Source organism: Mustelus asterias, unplaced genomic scaffold (genome assembly GCF_964213995.1).
Source record: "Mustelus asterias unplaced genomic scaffold, sMusAst1.hap1.1 HAP1_SCAFFOLD_201, whole genome shotgun sequence".
Taxonomy (NCBI): domain Eukaryota; kingdom Metazoa; phylum Chordata; class Chondrichthyes; order Carcharhiniformes; family Triakidae; genus Mustelus; species Mustelus asterias.
In genome coordinates, this window is record NW_027590192.1 from 365,470 (window position 1) to 385,805 (window position 20,336).

At 48.9% G+C, this 20,336-nt stretch overlaps 2 protein-coding genes and 1 pseudogene across 4 annotated transcripts in view; all 3 read right to left on the reverse strand.

The window, feature by feature from the left end:
• The window catches only part of LOC144485604 (uncharacterized), a 158,567-nt gene that overhangs the window by 42,124 nt on the left and 96,107 nt on the right, over window positions 1-20,336 (reverse strand). The window lies entirely within an intron of this gene.
• LOC144485634 (uncharacterized) lies at window positions 2,210-10,956 on the reverse strand. Of its 3 annotated transcripts, none has more exons than XR_013496181.1 (2): window positions 10,856-10,956; window positions 2,210-3,822 (listed from the first exon to the last, which is right to left on the reverse strand). XR_013496181.1 is itself a non-coding variant. In XM_078203737.1 (2 exons), exon 2 carries the CDS (start codon window positions 7,600-7,602, stop codon window positions 7,120-7,122), a length of 483 nt encoding a protein of 160 aa, XP_078059863.1. In that variant the 5' UTR covers window positions 7,603-7,946; window positions 10,856-10,956; the 3' UTR covers window positions 6,152-7,119. The 3 variants fall into 3 exon arrangements, 2 of the variants coding, with proteins under 2 accessions (XP_078059863.1, XP_078059864.1); XM_078203737.1 differs by lacking the exon at window positions 2,210-3,822 and adding an exon at window positions 6,152-7,946; XM_078203738.1 differs by lacking the exon at window positions 2,210-3,822 and adding an exon at window positions 6,152-7,943 and having other exon boundaries at window positions 10,856-10,878.
• Window positions 10,741-15,544, reverse strand: LOC144485596 (uncharacterized; annotated as a pseudogene).

Here is a 20,336-nt window from a genome sequence, read left to right on the forward strand (position 1 = left end):
GCTGTGAGGCAGCAGTGCTACCCACTGTGCTCCTGTGCTGCGTGCATGGTTTCGAGAAATGGAGCACAGCAGAGTGCCCATTCACAATAGACACATTCACAATTCACAGAATTCACAATTTGTATAGCACGTGAGAAACAATATTTTTCACCATATACTAACACGTGACAATACTAAATCAAACCAATAATTTATTTTAATATTTTTATTAATTGATCTCGATGAGTAACAAATCCATTTTCTGTTGCTATTTGGTTTTTCAATGGCCCTGTTGTTACCCAGCATTCCCCGTGGGTTTGAAAGTGCCTGATTTACTTCACAAGAGACCAGTGCGCAGGCTCCATGCTGCATCTCGAGCATGCGCAGTGTCACTTGCTCGGATGCTTGTGTGCGGCAGACGCTTTTCTTTAGCTGGTGAGAATCAGTGGGGCGGAGGGAGGAATTAGCCGGGAGTCGGGGTGGGGAGGGATCGGAGGCTTCACAAACACTTGCTGAAAGCCGAAGGCCCGAATAAGACCCTGCGGGTCCCGGGTTTGCTGCTATGGGGATTTTTTTCTTGGAGCAGGCCCAGGTTAATGGCCGCCATCTTGGTCCAGCAAGGAGCGAAGCGCATGCGTGGCCCTCTTGGTGACGCAACAGTGAGGGGGCGGGGCTTCAGGGTCCCGGTCCCCAGGAGAGAAAATGATTGTGTGATTGATTGACAGGCCCTGGTGAACGGAGCTGCTGCAGAGACTGTGGACATCCTGAGAACATCAGTGTGTTAGCGTCAGGAGTAGGCCATTCAGCCCATTCACCTTGCTCTGTCATTCAATAAACTCGTGGCTCATCTGATTAATTCTATTATGCTGACTGCCTCCCTCAGATAAAAAATAGTCTAACTCAGCCTTGAATTTATTAAATGACACCAGGTTAAAGTCCAACAGGTTTATTTGGTAGAAAGAGCCACACTGGGAAGTGGCTTTTGCTACCAAATAAACCTGTTGGACTTTAACCTGGTGTTGTTAAACTTCTTACTGTGTTTGCCCAAGTCCAATGCCGGCATCTCCACATCTTTATTAAATGACCCAGCCTCCAGTGCTTTCTGTGGTAGAGAATTCCACAGACCAATGAAATTTCTCCATCTGATTTGATTTAAGAACATAAGAAATAGGAGCAGGAGTAGGCCATCTAGCCCCTCGAGCCTGCCCCGCCATTCAACAAGATCATGCCTGATCTGAAGCGAATCAGTTCCACTTACCCGCCTGCTCCCCATATCCCCTAATTCCCTTAGCGATCAGAAATCTATCTACCCCATGATTTAAACATATTCAACGAGGTAGCCTCCACCACTTCAATGGGCAGAGAATTCCAGAGATTCACTACCCTCTGAGAGAAGAAGTTCCCCCTCAACTTTGTTCTGAACTGGCCCCCACTTATTTTGAGGCTGTGCCCTCTAGTTCTGGTTTTCCTTCTAAATGGAAAGAATGTCTCTACCTCTACCTGTACCCTATCCAGCCCCTTCATTATCTTATACGTCTCGAGAAGATCACCCCTCAGCCTTCTAAACTCCAACGAGTACAGACCCAATCTGATCAATCTCTCCTCATAAGCTACACCCCTAATCTCCGGTATCAACCTGGTGCATCTTCTCTGCACTCCCTCAAGGCCAATATATCCTTTCGCAAACAAGGGGACCAAAACTGCCCACAGTACTCCAGTTGCGGCCTCACCAGTGCCTTGTATAGTTGTATCAAGACCTCCCTGCTTTTATATTCTATCCCCCTCGCGATAAAGGCCAACATTCCACTCACCACCTTGATCACCTGCTGTAGCTGCAGACTGAGTTTTTGCGATTCGTGCACAAGGACCTCCAGGTCCCTCTGCACAGTAGCATGATGTAATTTTTCTCCATTTAAATAATATTCCAATTTACTATTATTTCTTCCAAAGTGGATAACCTCACATTTGCTAACGTTATATTCCATCTGCCAGATCCTCGCCCACTCGCTCAGCCTATCCAAATCTCTCTGCAGACTTTCCGCGTCCTCCAATAATAATTTATTATTGTCACATGTATTATCATACAGTGAAAAGTATTGTTTCTTGCTCGCTATACAGACAAAACATACCGTTCATAGAGAAGGAAACGAGAGAGTGCAGAATGTAGTGTTACAGTCACAGCTAGGATGTAGAGAAAGATCAACTTAATGCAAGTTAAGTCCATTCAAAAGTCTGGCAGCAGCAGAGAAGAAGCTGTTCTCAAGTCGGTTGGTACGTGACCTCAGACTTTTGTATCTTTTTCCTAAAGGAAGAAGGTGGAAGAGAGAATGTCCGGGGTGCGTGGGGTCCTTAATTATGCCGGCTGCTTTGCCGACGCGGCGGGAAGTGTAGACAGAGTCAATGGATGGGAGGCTGGTTTGTGTGATAGATTGGGCACATTCACGACCTTTTGTAGATCCTTGCGGTCTTGGGCAGAGCAGGAGCCATACCAAGCTGTGATACAACCAGAAAGAATGCTTTCTATGGTGCATCTGTAAAAGTTGGTGAGAGTCGTAGCTGACATGCCAAATTTCCTTAGTCTTCTGAGAAAGTAGAGGCGTTGGTGAGCTTTCTTAACTATAGTGTCAACATGGGGGGACCAGGACAGGTTGTTGGTGATCCGGACACCTAAAAACCTGAAGCTCTTGACGCTTTCTACTTCGTCCCCATTGATGTCGACATGGGCATGTTCTTCTTTACGCTTCCTGAAGTCGATGACAATCTCCTTTGTTTTGTTGACATTGAGGGAGGGATTATTGTTGCCGCACCAGTTCACCAGGTTCTCTGTCTCATTCCTGTACTCTGTCTCATCATTGTTTGAGATCCGACCCAGTACTGGGGTGTCGTCAGCAAACTTGAAAATCGAATTGGAGGGGAATTTTGCCGCACAGTCATAGGTGTATAAGAGTATAATAGGGGGCTGAGAACACAGCCTTGTGGGGCACCGGTGTTGAGGACGATCATGGAGGAGGTGTTGTTGACTATCCTTACTGATTGTGGTCTGTGAGTTAGGAAGTTCAGGATCCAGTTGCAGAGGGAGGTGCCGAGACCCAGGCCACGGAGTTTGGAGATGAGTTTCATGGGAAGAAGAGTGTTGAAGGCTGAGCTGTAGTCAACAAATAGGAGTCTGACATTGGTGTCCTTGTAATCTACGTGTTGCAGGGTTGAGTACAGGGCCAGGGAAATGGTGTCTGCTGTGGACCTGTTGCGGCGGTAGGCAAACTGTAGTGGATCCAGATAGTCCGGGAGGCTGGAATTGATTTGTGCCATGACTGACCTTTCGAAGCACTTCATAATGATGAATATCAGAGCCACCGGCCGATAGTCATTAAGGCACGCTGCTTGGTTTTGCTTCAGTACCAGGATGAAGGTAGTCTTCTTGAAGCAGATAGGGACCTCAGATTGTTGTAAAGAGAGGTTGAAGATGTCTGTGAATACCCCCATCAGCTGATCCGCGCAGGATCTGAGTGCCCGTCCGGGTATCCCATCCGGGCCCGTTGCTTTCTGTGGGTTGACCTTCAAGAAAGCTGCTCTGACATCTGCAATGGAGACCCCAGATACAGGTTCATCCAGGGCTTCCAGGGTGGAGGGCATGCTCTCGCTGACCTCTTGCTCAAAACGAATGCATTGAGCTCATCAGGGCGAGGAGCGTTGGAGCCGGCGATTTTACATGCCTTCATCTTGTAGCCTGTTATGTCTTGCAGACCTTGCCATAGTCAGCGGGGATTGGTGTGGCGAGCCTGGGACTCTAGCTTGGTCCGGTATTGTCTTTTGGCATCTTTGATGGATCTCCTTAGATCATATCTGGTAACAAAGAAGTTAGATAAAGGAGAACTAGTGGACCTGATTTATTTAGATTTCCAGAAGGCCTTTGACAAGGTGCTGCAGAGGAAACTGTTCAATAAGTTAAGTGCCCATGGTGTTAAGGGTAAGATCCTGGCATGGATAGAGGATTGGCTGGCAGAAGGCAGAGAGTGGGGATAAAGGGGTCTTTCTCAGGATGGCAGCCGGTGACTAGTGGTGTGCCTCAGGGGTCAGTGCTGGGACCACAACCTTTCACAATATACATTAACGATTTGGAGGAAGGAACTGAAGGCACTGTAGCTAGGTTTGCAGATGATACAAAGATATGTAGAGGGAGAGGTAGTAACGAGGAAGCAGGGGGGCTGCAGAAGGACTTGGACAGGTTAGGAGAGTGAGCAAAGAAGCAGCAGATAGAATACAATGTGGAAAAGTGTGAGGTTATGCACTTTGGAAGGAGGAATGGAGACATCAACTATTTTCTAAATGGGGAAATGCTGAGGAAATCAGAAACACAAAGGGACTTGGAAGTCATTGTTCAAGATTCTCTTAAAGTTAACGTGCAGGTTCAGTCGGCAGTTAGGAAGGCAAATGCAATGTTAGCATTCATGTCGATAGGCCCAGAATACAAGAGCTGGGATATATTTCTGAGGCTGTATAAGGCTCTGGTCAGCCCCCATTTGGACTATTGTGAGCAGTTTTGGTCCCCATATCTAAGGAAGGATGTGCTGGCTTTGGAAAAGGTCCAGAGGAGGTTCACAAGAATGATCACTGGAATGAAAAGCTTGTCCTATGAGGAACAGCTCAGGACTCTGGGTCTGTACTCATTGGAGTTTATAAGGATGAGGGGGGATCTTATTGAAACTTACAGGATACTGTGAGGCCTGGATAGAGTGGATGTGGAGAGAATGTTTCCACTAGTAGGAACAGCGAGAAATAGAGGGCACAACCTCAGACTAAAGGGCCGATCCTTTAAAACAGAGAGGAGGAGGAATTTCTTCAGCCAGAGAGTGGTGAATCTGTGGAACTCTTTGCTGCAGAAGGCTGTGGAGGCCAGGTCATTGAGTGTCTTTAAGACAGAGATAGATAGGTTCTTTATTAATGAGGGGATCAGGGGTTATGGGGAAAAGGCAGGAGAATGGGGATGAGAAAAATATCAGCCATGATTGAATGGCGGAGCAGACTCGATGGGCCGAGTGGCCTCATTCTGTTTCTGTGTCTTATGGTCTTATGAGTTGAGACTGGGGTGGCGTTGGATGATGTCACTGAGGTGGAAATAGACAGTCTTGAAGCTCATCCTGGAGTGAAATATTTCACCATGGTTGTGAACAGCCTGGTTCCGGCTCCGACAGGGAGTGGAGTTTGTGGTGGGGACTGAAGACAATGGCTTCAGACTTCCCAGTATTTATATGGGTGAAATTTCTGTTCTCTTAGTCCTGGATGTCAGACAAGTCAGGATGAGTTGGAGGGGAACTTGGAGCTGATGGTGCTAACCACTGTGCCACCGTGCTGCAGAATGCTAAATGGAATGAGAGAGAGAGTGTATGTGTGAGGGGCGTGGGTGGAGATTTAAAGAATGTTCCATAGAAACTACAATTGTCTGTTTTGAATTTCTATCATGTGCTGACAGTGATGATTTTTGTAAACTCCTTTCAGTGGATATTGGAAGGAGAGGTTTGGAAAATGGAAATCTCAAAAGAGTCACTTGATTCATAAGGACGTGAAAATCATCAGCCTTTTTAACATCAGTGTGACTGGAAAAGCACTGAGATTCACACACCCGTATCAGAGTGTTCCAGTGCACTGATTGTGGAGAGACACAAGGACTCCGACACCATGGAGAAACCATGGAAATGTGGAGACTGTGGGAAGGGATTCAGAGCCCCATCTGAGGTGGAATCTCATCGACGCAGTCACATCGGGGAGAGACCGTTCATATGCTGCACTTGTTGGAAGGGATTCAATCATTCATCAAATCTGCTGAGACACCAGTGAATTCACACTGAGGAGAGGCTAGTCACCTGCTCACAGTGTGGGAAGGGATTCAGAGATTCACCCACGCTGCGGGGGGGGGAGGGGGGGGGGAGAGCAGGGGGGTTAGAGCGGCGGGGGGGGGGGAAAGGAGCAGGGGAGGGGAAAGAGTGGGGGGGGGGAAGAGCAGGGGGAAGAGCGTGGGGGGAAAGAGCGGGGGGGAGAGAGTGGGGGGGAAAAAGCAGGGGGGGGGAAGAGCAGGGGGGTGGAAGAGCGGGGGGGGAAGAGCAGGGGGGTGGAAGAGCAGGGGGGGATAGACCGGGGGAAAAGAGCAGAGAGGGAGAAAGGAGCAGGGGGAGAAAGTGTAGAATTCGTGTTTCGGAAGTCGGATCAAAAACTGAAGAGACACAGGTTTCTCCGAAAGCCGCCTTTATTGCATCAGAGGAGAGATCGCAAGACCATGCACATCCAGCATGGGTTTGTGAGTCTCTGTCTGGCTTACAAAAAAGTTTCAGTGATACACGACGGAGATACATCCACAAACTTCTGTTAGCCAATAAGGGCATAGCTGTATTGTTACATTTTGATTAGATTACTTTCAAGGACAAAAGGCCAATCGATAAGGCCCTGCCCTCCGAAGCCAGAACCACAATTACCTATCAGCAGTTTCTTTAACGTGATCATTAGTTTCACTTGTCGCCCTCGCCTCAGGCCCTTTCCAAAACCAGTTTATCCCTCAACTGATTTCTAGTTACGCATCCCAATTTTAACCCTTTCCTCTTCTCAATCTACCTTATACACATTCTCAAAAGAGCAAGGGGGGGAAAGGAGCAGGGGGAGGGGTGGGGGGGGGGGAGAGCAAGATTGAGAGAGAGAAAGATTGGGAGAGAGAGAGAGAGAAAGATTGAGAGAGAAAGATTGACAGAGAGAGAGAGAGAGAAAGATTGAAAGAGAAAGAATCCAACCCCTGTAATCACTTGTGAACTTGTTGGTGTCTCTGCAGGTTGGATGACCGATTGAATCCCTTCCCACACACAGAGCAGGTGAACGATCTCTCCCCGGTGTGAACTCGGTGTCTCCGCCGTGTGGATGACCTCCTAAACCTCTTTGAGCAGTGAGAGCAGCTAAACGGTCTCACGTCAGTGTGAATGGACTGGTGGATCATCAGTTCCTGAGGGCTTTTGAAGCCACTCCCACAGTCAGAGCATTTAAAGGGTCTGTCTTGGGTGTGAGTGACCTTGTGGCTCAACAGGTTGGGCAACTGAGTGAATCCCTTCCCACACACAGAGCAGGTGTACGGTCTCTCTCTGGCATGAACCCGTTGGTGTGTCAACAGATTGTTAACCGAGTGAACTCTTTCCCACAGTCAGAGCAGGTGAATGGCCTCTCCCCAGTGTGAACTCGCTGGTGTACCCGCAGACTGGATGACCTTCTAAACCTGTTTGTGCTGTGAGAGCAGCTGAACGGTCTCTCCTCACTGTGAATGCGCTGGTGGGACACCAGTTCCCCAGAGCTTTTGAAGCTACTCCCACAGTCAGAGCATTTAAAGGGTCTCTCCTGGATGTGAGTGAGATTGTGTTTCAGCAGGTTGGATAACTGACTGAATCCCTTCCCACACACAGAGCAGGTGAATGGACTCTCCCCAGTGTGAACTCCCTGGTGTGTTTGTAAATGGGATAACTGAGTGAATCCCTTCCCACACACAGAGCAGGTGAATGGTCTCTCTCCAGTGTGACTGCGCCAATGAGTTTCCAGTGCAGATGGGAACCTGAATCCTTTCCCACAGTTCCCACATTTACACAATTTCTCCATGGTGCGGGTGTCCTTGTGACTCTCCAGGCTTGACAATCAGTTCAGTTACAACATAACATGGGTGCAGTCTCTCTGCTGCAATGTATTTTCAGGCTGTTTAACTGGTTAAAGTTCTTTCCACAGTCACTGAGGTGTGTGCACGTTTCAGTGTGTGTGTGTCTCGGTGCTTTTCCAGTCACACTGATGTTTAAAATCTCCTGAAGCAGACAGAGCAGAGAAACATTTCCATTCTAGATTCAAATGTCGATGATATTCAGGTCCCAATGAACTGAGTGACTATGTTAGATTTTGATGTGAAGTTTGGTTTGATATTCGTCTTTAAATTTTCGCCTTCTGATATCCTGCTAAAGGAATTTACAAAAGTCATCAGTGTCAGCACAGGATAGAAATTCAGAACAGACAATTCAAGTTTCTATGGAGCATTCTTTCCTCTCTCATTCCCCAAAAGCTGTAAATCTCCATCCCACACATTCTCCCTCCATTCTCACTCTGCTGTATCTAATATTCAACCTCCCAATTCTCCTGAAGGTGCTGCTTGAGGCTGATTGACAGATCCATGCTCACTGCTTCCTGTCCTGGACACAGAGAGCTGAAAATTTCCATGCAGGCGGCCAGACAGATAAATGTCTACATTACTGGAGGAAAAATGTGTGGAATATACAGACCGAATTCACTTCCTTTCCCTTCAGTTGCTGCAAGTCCCCAATTTCCCCCAGAATGAGAAAAGAAATGGAAAGGGGGAAACATTGATTTTCTCCCAGATGTTGCCCTCTTTTTCGGTCAAACAAAATAAACAAACTCAGATTAAATCAGGACAAAGTAAAAGGGGCAGCTCCCCAGAAGGAGGGGGAACAGCCCGAACAGAAATCAAAGTACAAAGGAAACTTAAAAACATCAAATTAAAATGTGATTATTAGGGTCGATAACGCACCCCAACCCCTGCGGTGCCCAGCGGGCGCGGAAGGCGTCAACCGCGCCCGTGAACACCGCATGCTCCCTCTCCAGGGACACCTGGCCGCGAACGTAGCCGCGGTAGAGGGGAAGACAGTCAGAATGGACGGCCCCCTCGATCGCCCGCTGCCTGGACCGGTAAATGGCGCGTTTCGCCAGGAGCAGGTTCACGAGGAAGTCGCCATCCCGACCCTCCCCTCTCCGCACTGGGTGTCCGTAGATCAGGAGCGTGGGACTGAAGTGCAAACGAAACATCAATAAAAGGTTCTTTAGGAAAACATAAAGGGAGTGCAACCTAAGACACACAACATAGACATGGTCCACGGACTCCACAAGGCCGCAGAAAGGGCAGTCTTCGGAGCCCGTGAACCAGTGAATCCTACGGTTGTGCGGAACTGCTGCATGCATCACCCTCCACCCCAGGTCCCAGACGTAAGTGGGGGAGATCCCTCCGTAGAGGGACCTCCAGCGGGGACCTCCGCCACCCGGCAGCAACAAGGCCCGCCATGGTGTACCCGGGCGACAGGCGAGGAGGCGGTAGTGGAAGGTGTGCAGCAGCAGCCCGCACAGGAAACGCCTCCGCGCGGTAGAAAAAGGCACGGAGGACATTTCTGCGAGGCGGCTCAGGCTGTGGGGCACCTCACCCAGGGGGGGGGGGCTGAGGCTTTGGGCCAATGTGGAATTCTGCCCGAACAGGGGAACGCTCGGGCGGGATCCCACCGCATGCCTGCGCCGTCTCGAGTTTGCGTGCAGTTTCGGGGCCGAGCACGACCGTCCTAAGGTCTAGGATGGCTTTGGCCGCGCGCCAGACGGTCGTCCCCGCGCGCTCAGCCAGCACGCGGGGACTCATCCAGCCCGCTCCTCCGACATCGAGCACGTCCCCGATTCTGGTCACCCCGGCGTCCACAGCCCTCCTCTCCGCCAGCCACCTGAAGTCACGAGAGCCGCTACTCCTGACGGGGGAGAGCTGCGTCGCGAGGCGACCGTGTTCCAGACAGTGAGGAGGTCCTGGTAAAAGACGGGCAACTCCTGCAGGGTGGTCGGAACACGCCCCAGTTCGATATGCAGGAGCTGCACGTCATAATTGAGGCCGTGCCACTGGCAGAAGAAATACGTCGCCATGGCACACCACTGTGGAGGGGGCTCAACGTAAAGGTACCTCTGCAGGGCCTGGAGGCGGAAGGTCGCTATCTGAGTGCGGAGGCACACCAGACCTTGTCCACCCTCCTCAAGCGGGAGATGCAAAACTGCAGCAGGGACCCAGTGCAGTCGATGGCCCCAGAAGAACCGCATGAGGGTTCTCTGGATATCGGTGACAAAGCCAGGGGGAGGGGTCAAAGGGACCAGCCGGTACCACAGCATGGAGGTGACCAGCTGGTTTATGACGTGAACTCGCGCCCGTGAATGGTCACAAACACTCACCTCTGAAACAATTTAACTGATTTTAATATTAAAATCTCCTGCTGGAGCCTGCAGCTGGAAAGATATCAGAAGCATTGGCATCAGAGAAAAATCTCCCAGTTGAGGAAATCCCCGGGGAGCGGGGGTGATGTCACTGTGCAATTGTAAGTATGCGATGAGATCACAGACAGGAACACAGAATACCTGGGTCTGTGCAAACCAGTGATCACCACACATTATGGAGGATGTGAGGCTCCTTGACAGGGTGCAGAGGAGATTTATCAAAATGGTTTCAGGGATGAGGAATTATAGTTACAATGTTAGGCTGGATAACTTGGGGTTATTTCTATGATTCTTGGGGTTATTTCTATGATTCTATGAACTTGGGGTTGTTCTCCTTGGAGCAAAGTAGATTGATAGAGGTGTACAAGGGTACATGGAGGTGTCAAAGTTTACATGCTCTGTTTACACGTGTACAAGCCCTGACTATGGGTCATCCAGTCTCGAAACGTTGGTTCTATTCTCTCTCCACAGATGCTGTCAGATCTGCTGAGATTTTCCAGCATTTATTGTTTTTATTTTCCTTTCTTTTTCCTTCTCTGCCACCGCTCTGCCTCATCAATAAGACATTGGGACTCAGGGTTGATGCAGTTTGATGGACAAGTTGTCTCCATTCTGAACACTGGGGAACAAGCCCCTCCCACTGATTGACAACATTGCCCTCTACAAACATGGCGGCCGCACGTGCGCACTGCTGCATATTGCCCCCAATAAAGATGGCGAACGTTAACCCGGGACGAACACGAGGAGCTGCAGCCCTTCTCGGTACAAACTGGGTCCGAGAAGTTCTCTTCCGCGGTTTTCGGCTGACACAACATGCTTACGCAGCGTTTCCACCCACCTGGACGATCCATTGCTCTCTCCGTACCTCCAATCACCTCTAACAGATTTCCGAGCCCAGAACAAAAGCCGTTTCCCATCGCCATTACTCACACTGCGCATGCTCCAGTCAAAGCTGGCCCCGCCCCTCTTTCGCTCCCATTGGTTGGAGGACCGACCGCTCCATGTCGGTCCTCCAGCACTGTCCCCTCTTCCCATTGGTCCGCGCTGCCGTCAATCAGCCGGGCATTGTGACGGTGATTTGCTGCTTGTCCAATAATAACAGGAAGAAGTTTAACAACACCAGGTTAAAGTCCAACAGGTCTATTTGGTAGCAAACGTCACACAAGCTTTCGGAGCCTCAAGCTCCTTCTTCAGGTGAGTGGGAATTCTGTTCACAAACAGGGCTTATAAAGACACAGACTCAATTTACATGAATAATGGTTGGAATGCGAATACTTACAGCTAATCAAGTCTTTAAGATACAAACAATGTGAGTGGAGAGCATCCACTCTAAACACGTTGGACAAGCCCTCCGTATACACAGGATCTGCTCGGATGAGGAGGATCGCAACAGACACCTCCAGACGCTGAAAGATGCCCTCATAAGAACAGGATATAGCGCTCAACTCATCGATCGACAGTTCCGACGCGCCACAGCGAAAAACCGCACCGACCTCCTCAGAAGACAAACACGGGACAAGGTGGACAGAGTACCCTTCGTCGTCCAGTACTTCCTCGGAGCGGAGAAGCTACGGCATCTTCTCCGGAGCCTTCAACATGTCATTGATGAAGACGAACATCTCACCAAGGCCATCCCCACACCCCCACTTCTTGCCTTCAAACAACCGCACAACCTCAAACAGGCCATTGTCCGCAGCAAACTACCCAGCCTTCAGGAGAACAGTGACCACGACACCACACAACCCTGCCACAGCAACCTCTGCAACACGTGCCGGATCATCGACACAGATGCCATCATCTCACGTGAGAACACCATCCACCAGGTACACGGTACATACTCTTGCAACTCGGCCAACGTTGTCTACCTGATACGCTGCAGGAAAGGATGTCCCGAGGCATGGTACATTGGGGAAACCATGCAGACACTGCGACAACGGATGAATGAACACCGCTCGACAATCACCAGGCAAGACTGTTCTCTTCCTGTTGGGGAGCACTTGAGCGGTCACGGACATTCAGCCTCTGATCTTCGGGTAAGCGTTCTCCAAGGCTGCCTTCACGACACACGACAGCGCAGAGTCGCTGAGCAGAAACTGATAGCCAAGTTCCGCACACGAGGACGGCCTCAACCGGGATATTGGGTTCATGTCACACTATCTGTACTCCCCACAGCTTGCCTGGACTTGCAGAGTTTCACTGGCTGTCCTGTCTGGAGACAATACACATCTCTTTAACCTGTCTTGATGCTCTCTCCACTCGCATTGTTTGAACCTTTAAGACTTGATTAGCTGTAAGTATTCGCATTCCAACCACTATTCTGTAAATTGAGTTTGTGTCTTTATATGCCCTGTTTGTGAACAGAATTCCCACTCACCTGAAGAAGGAGCTTAAGGCTCCGAAAGCTTGTGGCTTTTTCTACCAAATAAACCTGTTGGACTTTAACCTGGTGTTGTTAAACTTCTTACTGTGTTTACCCCAGTCCAACGCCGGCATCTCCACATTAGCAATAACAGAGTCTCAGTGTAACAATGACACACACAGGCTCCAATACAATCAGAGTGGAGATGGGGCACAGAGACAACACAGCAAAGCACTGACTTACTCTGAGTGTAACAAATACAATGTTTGTTCAAATAATAAGAGTCACGTTGCAGTATGTTAGCGAACACAGCATTGGATCCAATGTAATGGTAATACAGTCAGTATCTCGTGCACCAGAACCAAAGTTTAGGTTTCATTTGATAGTGTGAGTGAGTCATGGTCTATTGATATAATGTATTTAAATTCCGATGTGTGTTACTCTGCCACTGTCAGTATCAGACAATAACCTGTCTGTTATTCCAATTCTGCTGTATTCTACAACTGCAGTTTCAGTGTCTCTGAGGTCATTTTAACTGCAGGTAATCTGACATTAATGGAGACAAGAGGCCCAACAAACATTTGATTATAATAGGAGGACAAAGTGTAAGGGAGCAATGATATTTTAAGGTGTCTGTGTTATGGTGAGTGTCACTGGGAGGTGAGTGATAAAATACACGTGGAAACATCATGACAGAGACACATGTGACTGACTCGGCCTGACTGAGAGCTGTTATACTCGAGGCGAGAATAATGAGGACATGGGGAACTCCTGAGATTTCTGATATCTGAGGTGTATCTGTTAGAGGAACTGAAAATAATCAGTTCCTCCTCATGGTTATCTCCAGTTCTCAAGTTACACAGACACACAGGAAAGAGATCTGACAGCTCATCAAACCCAATATTTTAATCTTCTGTTTGAGACACGTTATGACCGAAAAGATCAAACATTAAAACCTTAGGAGAGAAACATTCAGAATGTCACAAAGATGAGTGAACTGTCCAATTAATCCCATTCACCATAACTCTGCCAATTTACCTTCTGCAAGTATTTATCCAATTCCCTTTGAAAGCTACTATTAAACCTGCTTCTAGCACTTGTCAGTTTGTGCATTCCAGATCATATCAAGTTATTGTGTAAAACATTCTCCTTATCACCCCCTCCAGTTCTGTTGTTAATTAAATTAAATCTCTGTTCTCTGCTTACAGACCCTCCTGCACCGAGCAAATCGATTCTCTCCATCGACAGGCCCTCGTGCTCCTGGGAGATAATTTCTCTCCATTGACACTATCATAAATCATTTGTCGTTTTAAACACCTCTATTAAATCTCCCCATCACATTCCCTCATCTAAGATGGATAACGCATGTTTTTCCTGCCCTGAAGAATTATATGGACTCAAAATGTTAACTGTTTCTCTCTCAACAGATGCCACCGGACCTGCCGCGTTTTTCTGCTTTTCTCCCTGTTTTTCCCTCTATAATCAATCAGAAACTCTTCATGATTTTGAACATCTTGATCAAATAGGAACACACAAAGCCTGAGAGAGATACAGAGGAAGGGAGAGACAGAAAGACTGAGAGAAAAATTGAGAAAGATTCTCCCCAGTGTGAACTTGCTGGTGTTTCAGAAGATAAGATAAATGAGAAAATCCCTTCCCACAGACAGAGCAGGTAAATGGCCTCTCCCCACTGTGAATTCTCTGGTGTGTCAGCAGGTTGGATTACTGACTGAATCCCTTCCCACACGTGGAGCAGGTGAACGGCCTCTCCCCAGTGTGAACTCGCTGGTGATTCAATAGGTTGGATGAACGAGTGAATCCCTTCCCACACACGGAGCAAGTGAATGGCCTCTCCTCACTGTGAACCTGCTGGTGTGTCAGAAGGTTGTATGAACGGGTGAATCCCTTCCCACATTCAGAGCAGGTGAACGGTCGATCCCCTGTGTGGAGTTGCTGGTGTATCAGAAGGTTGGATGAATTAATGAATCCCTTCCCACAGTCTGAGCAGGTGAAGGGCCTCTCCCCAGTGTGAATTCTCTGGTGGTTCAATAGGGCAGATGGACGGCTGAATCCCTTCCCACACACACAGCAGGTGAATGGCCTCTCCCCAGTGTGAGCATATTGGTGCGTCAGCAGATCTTTTTTATTTTTAAAGCTCTTCTCACAGTGGGAACAATTAAAAAGTTTGTTATCAGAGTGAACAAGTTGATGTGTCTGCAAGTGGGATGACTGAATGAATCCTTTCCCACACACAGAGCAGGTGAATGGTCTCTCCCCAGTGTGAATACGTTGGTGCGTCAGCAGATCTTTTTTGCATTTAAAACTCTTCTCACAGTCAGAACATGTAAACATTCTCTCATCTGTGTGAACAAGTTGGTGTGTCACAATGTGGGATGAGCGAGTGAATCCCTTCCCACACACAGGGCAGGTGAACGGCCTCTCCCCAGTGTGAACCCGTCGGTGAGTCAGAAGGTTGTATGAATGGGTGAATCCCTTCCCACAAACAGAGCAGGTGAACGGTCTCTCCCCAGTGTGACTGCGCCGATGAACTTCCAGTTGTGATGGGAAACCGAATCCCTTCCCGCACTCCACACATTTCCACGGTTTCTCCATGGTGCTGGTGCCCTTGTGTTTCTCCAGGTTGGATGATCAGTTCAAGCCTCATCCACACACACAACATACACGTAGTTTCACCCTGCTGTGAACTGTGATGTTTTTTCAGGCTGTGTAACTGGTTAAAGCTCTTTCCACATTCAGTTCACTGGAACACTCTCACTCGGGTGTGTGTTTGTCTCGATGCTTTTCCGGTCATACTGATGTTTAATTTCTTTGCCCACAGGCAGAACAGACAAATATTTCTCTTTCTATATTCAAAGACCAATGATATTCAGCTCCGAAGGAACTGAATGACTTTGTCAGATGTGATGTCCGGTTTGAGTTTTCTGTCTGCCAATCTTTCACTTCCAATATCCTGTAAAAACAGTTTAGAAAAGTCATCACTGTCAGAACACGATACAAACTCTGAACAGACAATTCTAGTTTCTCTGGAACATTTTTTCCTTTCTTGTTCCCCCAAATCAGTAAATCTCCGTCCCACACACTCTCCCTCCTCCCTGGGCTGAAATCCAAACCCATCTCACCATTTCTTTCCTCCACTCCCAGTTTTCTCCCTCCCTCTCCTCTGTCTGGGGTCAGTTCTCCAGCTGCTGTCTGCAGACTGACAATAAAACCAATGGGTCTTACTGGGGGTGTTGGGGCCTCCAGCGGGTGTTTGTGAATCCTCCCCGCCCACCTCCCAGGGTTTCCTTCCTTCCCAGAGATCAGAGTCCTCATTGATTTGAGGACAAAGTGTAACCTCTTATTTATTGTCCCCCTCCCCCATCCTCTGATGTGAACCATCCTCCAGTGGCTGAGCCAGGATGGGGCCGTTAACCTGGGCCTGTTCCCGGGAGGGAGGGAGGGAGAAGCCCCGCAGCTGCAAACCAGGGAGCTGACAATGATTCTGAAGGGTTTGCGGATCCACAAAGTGTTTCCAAATCCTCCCAACCACCGCCTAACGCTGACTCCGCTTCTCCGGGACAAACAAGCGCCAAGGACAGCAATGACACTGCGCATGCTCCACATCACAATGCCCGGGGGCTGATTGACGGCAGTTCCGGACCAATAGGAAGAGGGGGCGGGTCTGGAGGACCGAGCGGGAGCGGCTGGTCCTCCAACCAATCGGAGTGAATGAGGGGCGGGACCTGAAGCATGCGCAGTGCGGGTAATGGCGACGGACAGACGGACGGTTTTCATGTGGAAGCGAGATCAATCCGAGGTAGAGGGCGGCGTGCGGGGAATGATAAATGTGGCGGGTGGGTGGAGAGACTTTGTAAACATGTTGTTCAAACCCAAACCCCGGAAATGAACTTCCCGGTCCCCCCCTTTGTACCAAATGGAGCTGCAGCTTGTAGTGTTAGACCCGGGCTGACTGCCGCCATTGAGGCTGCATGTGGGAGGCCGGCAGGGGTTGTGATCGGAGAGTGAAGCCCTGACGTCACAATGGAATGGGTGAGAGTGTGACGTCACAATGGAATGGGTGAGGGTGTGATGTCACAATGGAATGGGTGAGGGTGTGACGTCACAATGGAATGGGTGAGGGTTCCAGATGAGCTGAGACTGGGCTGGAGTCGGGCGATGGCACTGACATGTGGCCCGGTGGCACAGTGGTTAGTGCAGCTGCCTAACAGCGCCAGGGACCCGGGTTCAATTCCAGCCTCGGGTCGCTGTCTGTGCAGAGTTTCTACATTCCCCCTGTGTCTGTGTAGGTTTCCTCCGGGTGTTCCGGTTTCCTTCCACAGTCCAAAGGGCCCTGGCAGATATATTTAAAATGTTGGTATCCACGGGTGAGGTGCCGAATGATTGGAGGATAGCTCATGTTGTTCCGTTGTTTAAAAAGGCTCAAAAAGTAATGTGGGAAATTATAGGCTGGTAACTTTGATGTCAGTAGCAGATAAATTATTGGAAGGAGTACTAAGAGATAGGATCTGCAAATAGTTGGATAGACAGGGACTTATTAGGGAGAGTCCAGCTTTGTGCGTGGTCGGTCATGTTTAACCAATCTATTAGAGTTTTTCGAGGAGGTTACCAGGAAAGTGGATGAAGGGAAGGCAGTGGATGTTGTCTCCATGAACTTCAGTAACGCCTTTGACAAGGTCCCACATGGGAGGTTAGTTAGGATGGTTCAGTCGCTAGGTATACATGGAGAGGTAGTAAATTGGATTAGACATTGGCTCAATGGACGAAGCCAGAGAGTGGTAGTGGAGGATTGCTTCTCTGATTGGAGGCCTGTGACGAGTGGTGTGCCACATGGATCAGTGCTGGATCCATTGTTGTTTGTCATCTATATCAATGATCTGGATGATAATGTGGTAAATTGGATCAGCAAATTTGTTGTTGATACAAAGATTGGAGGGGTAGTGTTTAGTGAGGAAGGTTTTCAAAGCTTGCAGAGGGATTTGGACCAGCTAGAAAAATGGGCTGAAAAATGGCAGATGGAGTTTAATGCAGACAAGTGTGAGGTATTGCATTTTGGAAGGACAAACCAAGGTTGAACATACAAGGTAAATGGTAGGACACTGAAGAGTGCAGTAGAACAGAGGGATCTGGGAATACAGATACATAATTCCCTAAAAGTGGCGTCACAGGTAGATAGGGTTGTAAAGAATGCTTTTGGTACATTGGCCTTTATAAATTAAAGTATTGAGTAGAAGAGATGGAATGTTATGATGAGGTTATATAAGACATTGGTGAGGTTGAATTTAGAGTATTGTGTGCAGTTTTGGTCACCTAATTACAGGAAGGATATTAATAAGGTTGAAAGAGTGCAGAGAAGGTTTACAAGGATATTGCCGGGACTTGAGAAACTGAGTTACAGAGAAAGGTTGAATAGGTTAGGACTTTATTCCCTGGAGTGTAGAAGAATGAGGGGAGATTTGATAGAGGTGTATAAAATTATGATGGGTATAGATAGAGTGAATGCAAGCAGGCTTTTTCCACTGAGGCTAGGGGAGAAAAAAACTAGAGGACATGGGTTAAGGGTGAAAAGTTTAAAGGGAATATTAGGGGGGACTTCTTCACGCAGAGAGTGGTGGGAGTGTGGAATGAGCTGCCAGATGAAGTGGTGAATGCGGGCTCACTTTTAACATTTAAGAAAAACTTGGACAGGTACATGGATGAGAGGGGTGTGGAGGGATATGGTCCAGGTGCGGGTCAGTGGGACGAGGCAGAAAAATGGTTCAGCACAGACAAGAAGGGCCAAAAGGCCTGTTTCTGTGCTGTAATATTCTATGCTTCTATGTGCCCGTTAGAAAGATTGGCCATGATAAATTGCCACTTGCTATCAGGGGGTTAACAGGGAAATATGTGGATAGGGCCTGGATGGGATTGTTGTCGGTGCAGGCTCAATGGGCTGACTGGCGTCCTTCTACACTGTATTTTATTATTCATTATTATTAATTAATTACTATTAATGATTCTTTGAATGAAGGTGGTCTTGATGATGATGTGGACATGTGGCTGGAAGCTCATCTTGGGATGAACTATTTCACCCTGGTTGTGAACAGCCTGGTTCAGCCTCAGACAGTTGCCAGGAGGAGAGATAAAGTTGTTGGCGAGGGAGTGGAGTTTGTAGTGGGGACTGAACACAATGGGTTCAGTCTTCCCAGTATTTATATGAAATAAATTTCTGTTCTTTCAGTACTGGATGTCAGACAAGTCAGGATGGTGTGTGAGTTGGATAGGAACTTGGAGCTGATGGTGTTCACAGGGTTTGGAAATTCTGTCAAAGTTCCTGTTGAGTTGTAGATGTATAAAATCTCTCTCCTCACCTCCGGCCTCTCCTAATTCTCTCTGTTTCCACTCAGAGTGTGGAGATGCCGGCGTTGGACTGGGGTAAGCACAGTAAGAAGTCTCACAACACCAGGTTAAAATCCAACAGGTTAATTTGTTAGCATAAGCCACTAGCTTTCGGAGCGCTGCCCCTTCATCAGGTGAGTGGGAGTTCTGTTCACAAACAGGGCACAAAGACACAAACTCAATTTACAGAATAATGGTTGGAATGCGAGTCTTTACAGGTAATCAAGTCTTAAAGGTACAGACAATGTGAGTGGAGAGAGGGTTAAGCACAGGTTAAAGAGATGTGTATTGTCTCCAGCCAGGACAGTTAGTGAGATTTTGCAAGCCCAGGCAAGTGGTGGGGGTTACAGATAGTGTGACATGAACCCAAGATCCCGGTTGAGGCCGTCCTCATGTGTGATTGACAGATCCATGCTCACTGCTTCTTGCCCTGGATGCAGAGAGCTGAAAATTTCCATGCAGGCTGCCAGACAGATAAATGTCTACATTACTGGAGGAGAAATGTGTGGAATATACAGACCAAATTCACTTCATTTCCCTTCAGTTGCTGCAAGTCCCCAATTTCCCCCAGAATGAGAAAAGAAATGGAAAGGGGGAAACATTGATTTCCTCCCAGATGTTGCCCAGAGGTGGAAGATTCACTCTGAAGCTCATTGGACAACTTCCACATTGTGATGCCACAATGGAGCCCTGCCTGAATCAGCCAATAGGAATCTCTCAGCTCCGCAGTGACGTCTCCGGGTTCCAGTGCGCAGGCCCGGGCGCGCGGACCCGGGAGCCCCGCCCCCACCCATTGTTCCCCTCCCCCTGCACCGACTGGAGCCAAGGTTTCCAGGCAACCGGCTGACGGCTCCAGACAGAGCGAGAAGCCGCTCGGTGAGCTCCCCCTCCCCCCGGCCCAGGACTGCACATGTCTAAGGGAGGGGGAAGCTGCGCATGTGCGGGGGAGAGCCCACCCTCTGATCTTCATACTGAGATGTTGACCAATGGGAAGAGTTGGAGGACCAGAAGGACTCTGGTCTTCCAGCCAATCAGAGCGCGGGCTTTGTGTGAATGAAGATTGATCTTCAGACAGACTCAAACCTCCTCCTGTCTCCACATCTGAGGTCCCGGCTGACCTGCGGAGGATGTGAGAATGCCAGGCGGTGTACTCCGCCGCGTCCTCCGCCAGGATCAACTGGGCAAAGTGCTCCGGACTCGTCAGTCCTTGGGAGACGGAGCTCGGGCCTTTCACCTGGAGCAGGACCAACCTCCTCTACTTGGGGGCCCATCTCTGCCCAGCCGAGGAATCCTGGCTGGCGAACTGGCGGGAGCTGGAGGCCAAAGTCTCCGCCCGCCTGAATCACTGGACAGGACTGCTCTGAGTGCTGTCCTATGGGGCACGAGTTCGCGTCATAAACCAGCTGGTCGCCTCCATGCTGTGGTACCGGCTGGTCCCTTTGACCCCTCCCCCTGGCTTTGTCGCCGATATCCAGAGAACCCTCCTGCGGTTCTTCTGAGACAATCGACTGCACTGGGTCCCTGCTGCGGTTCTGCATCTCCCGCTTGAGGAGGGCGGAAAAGG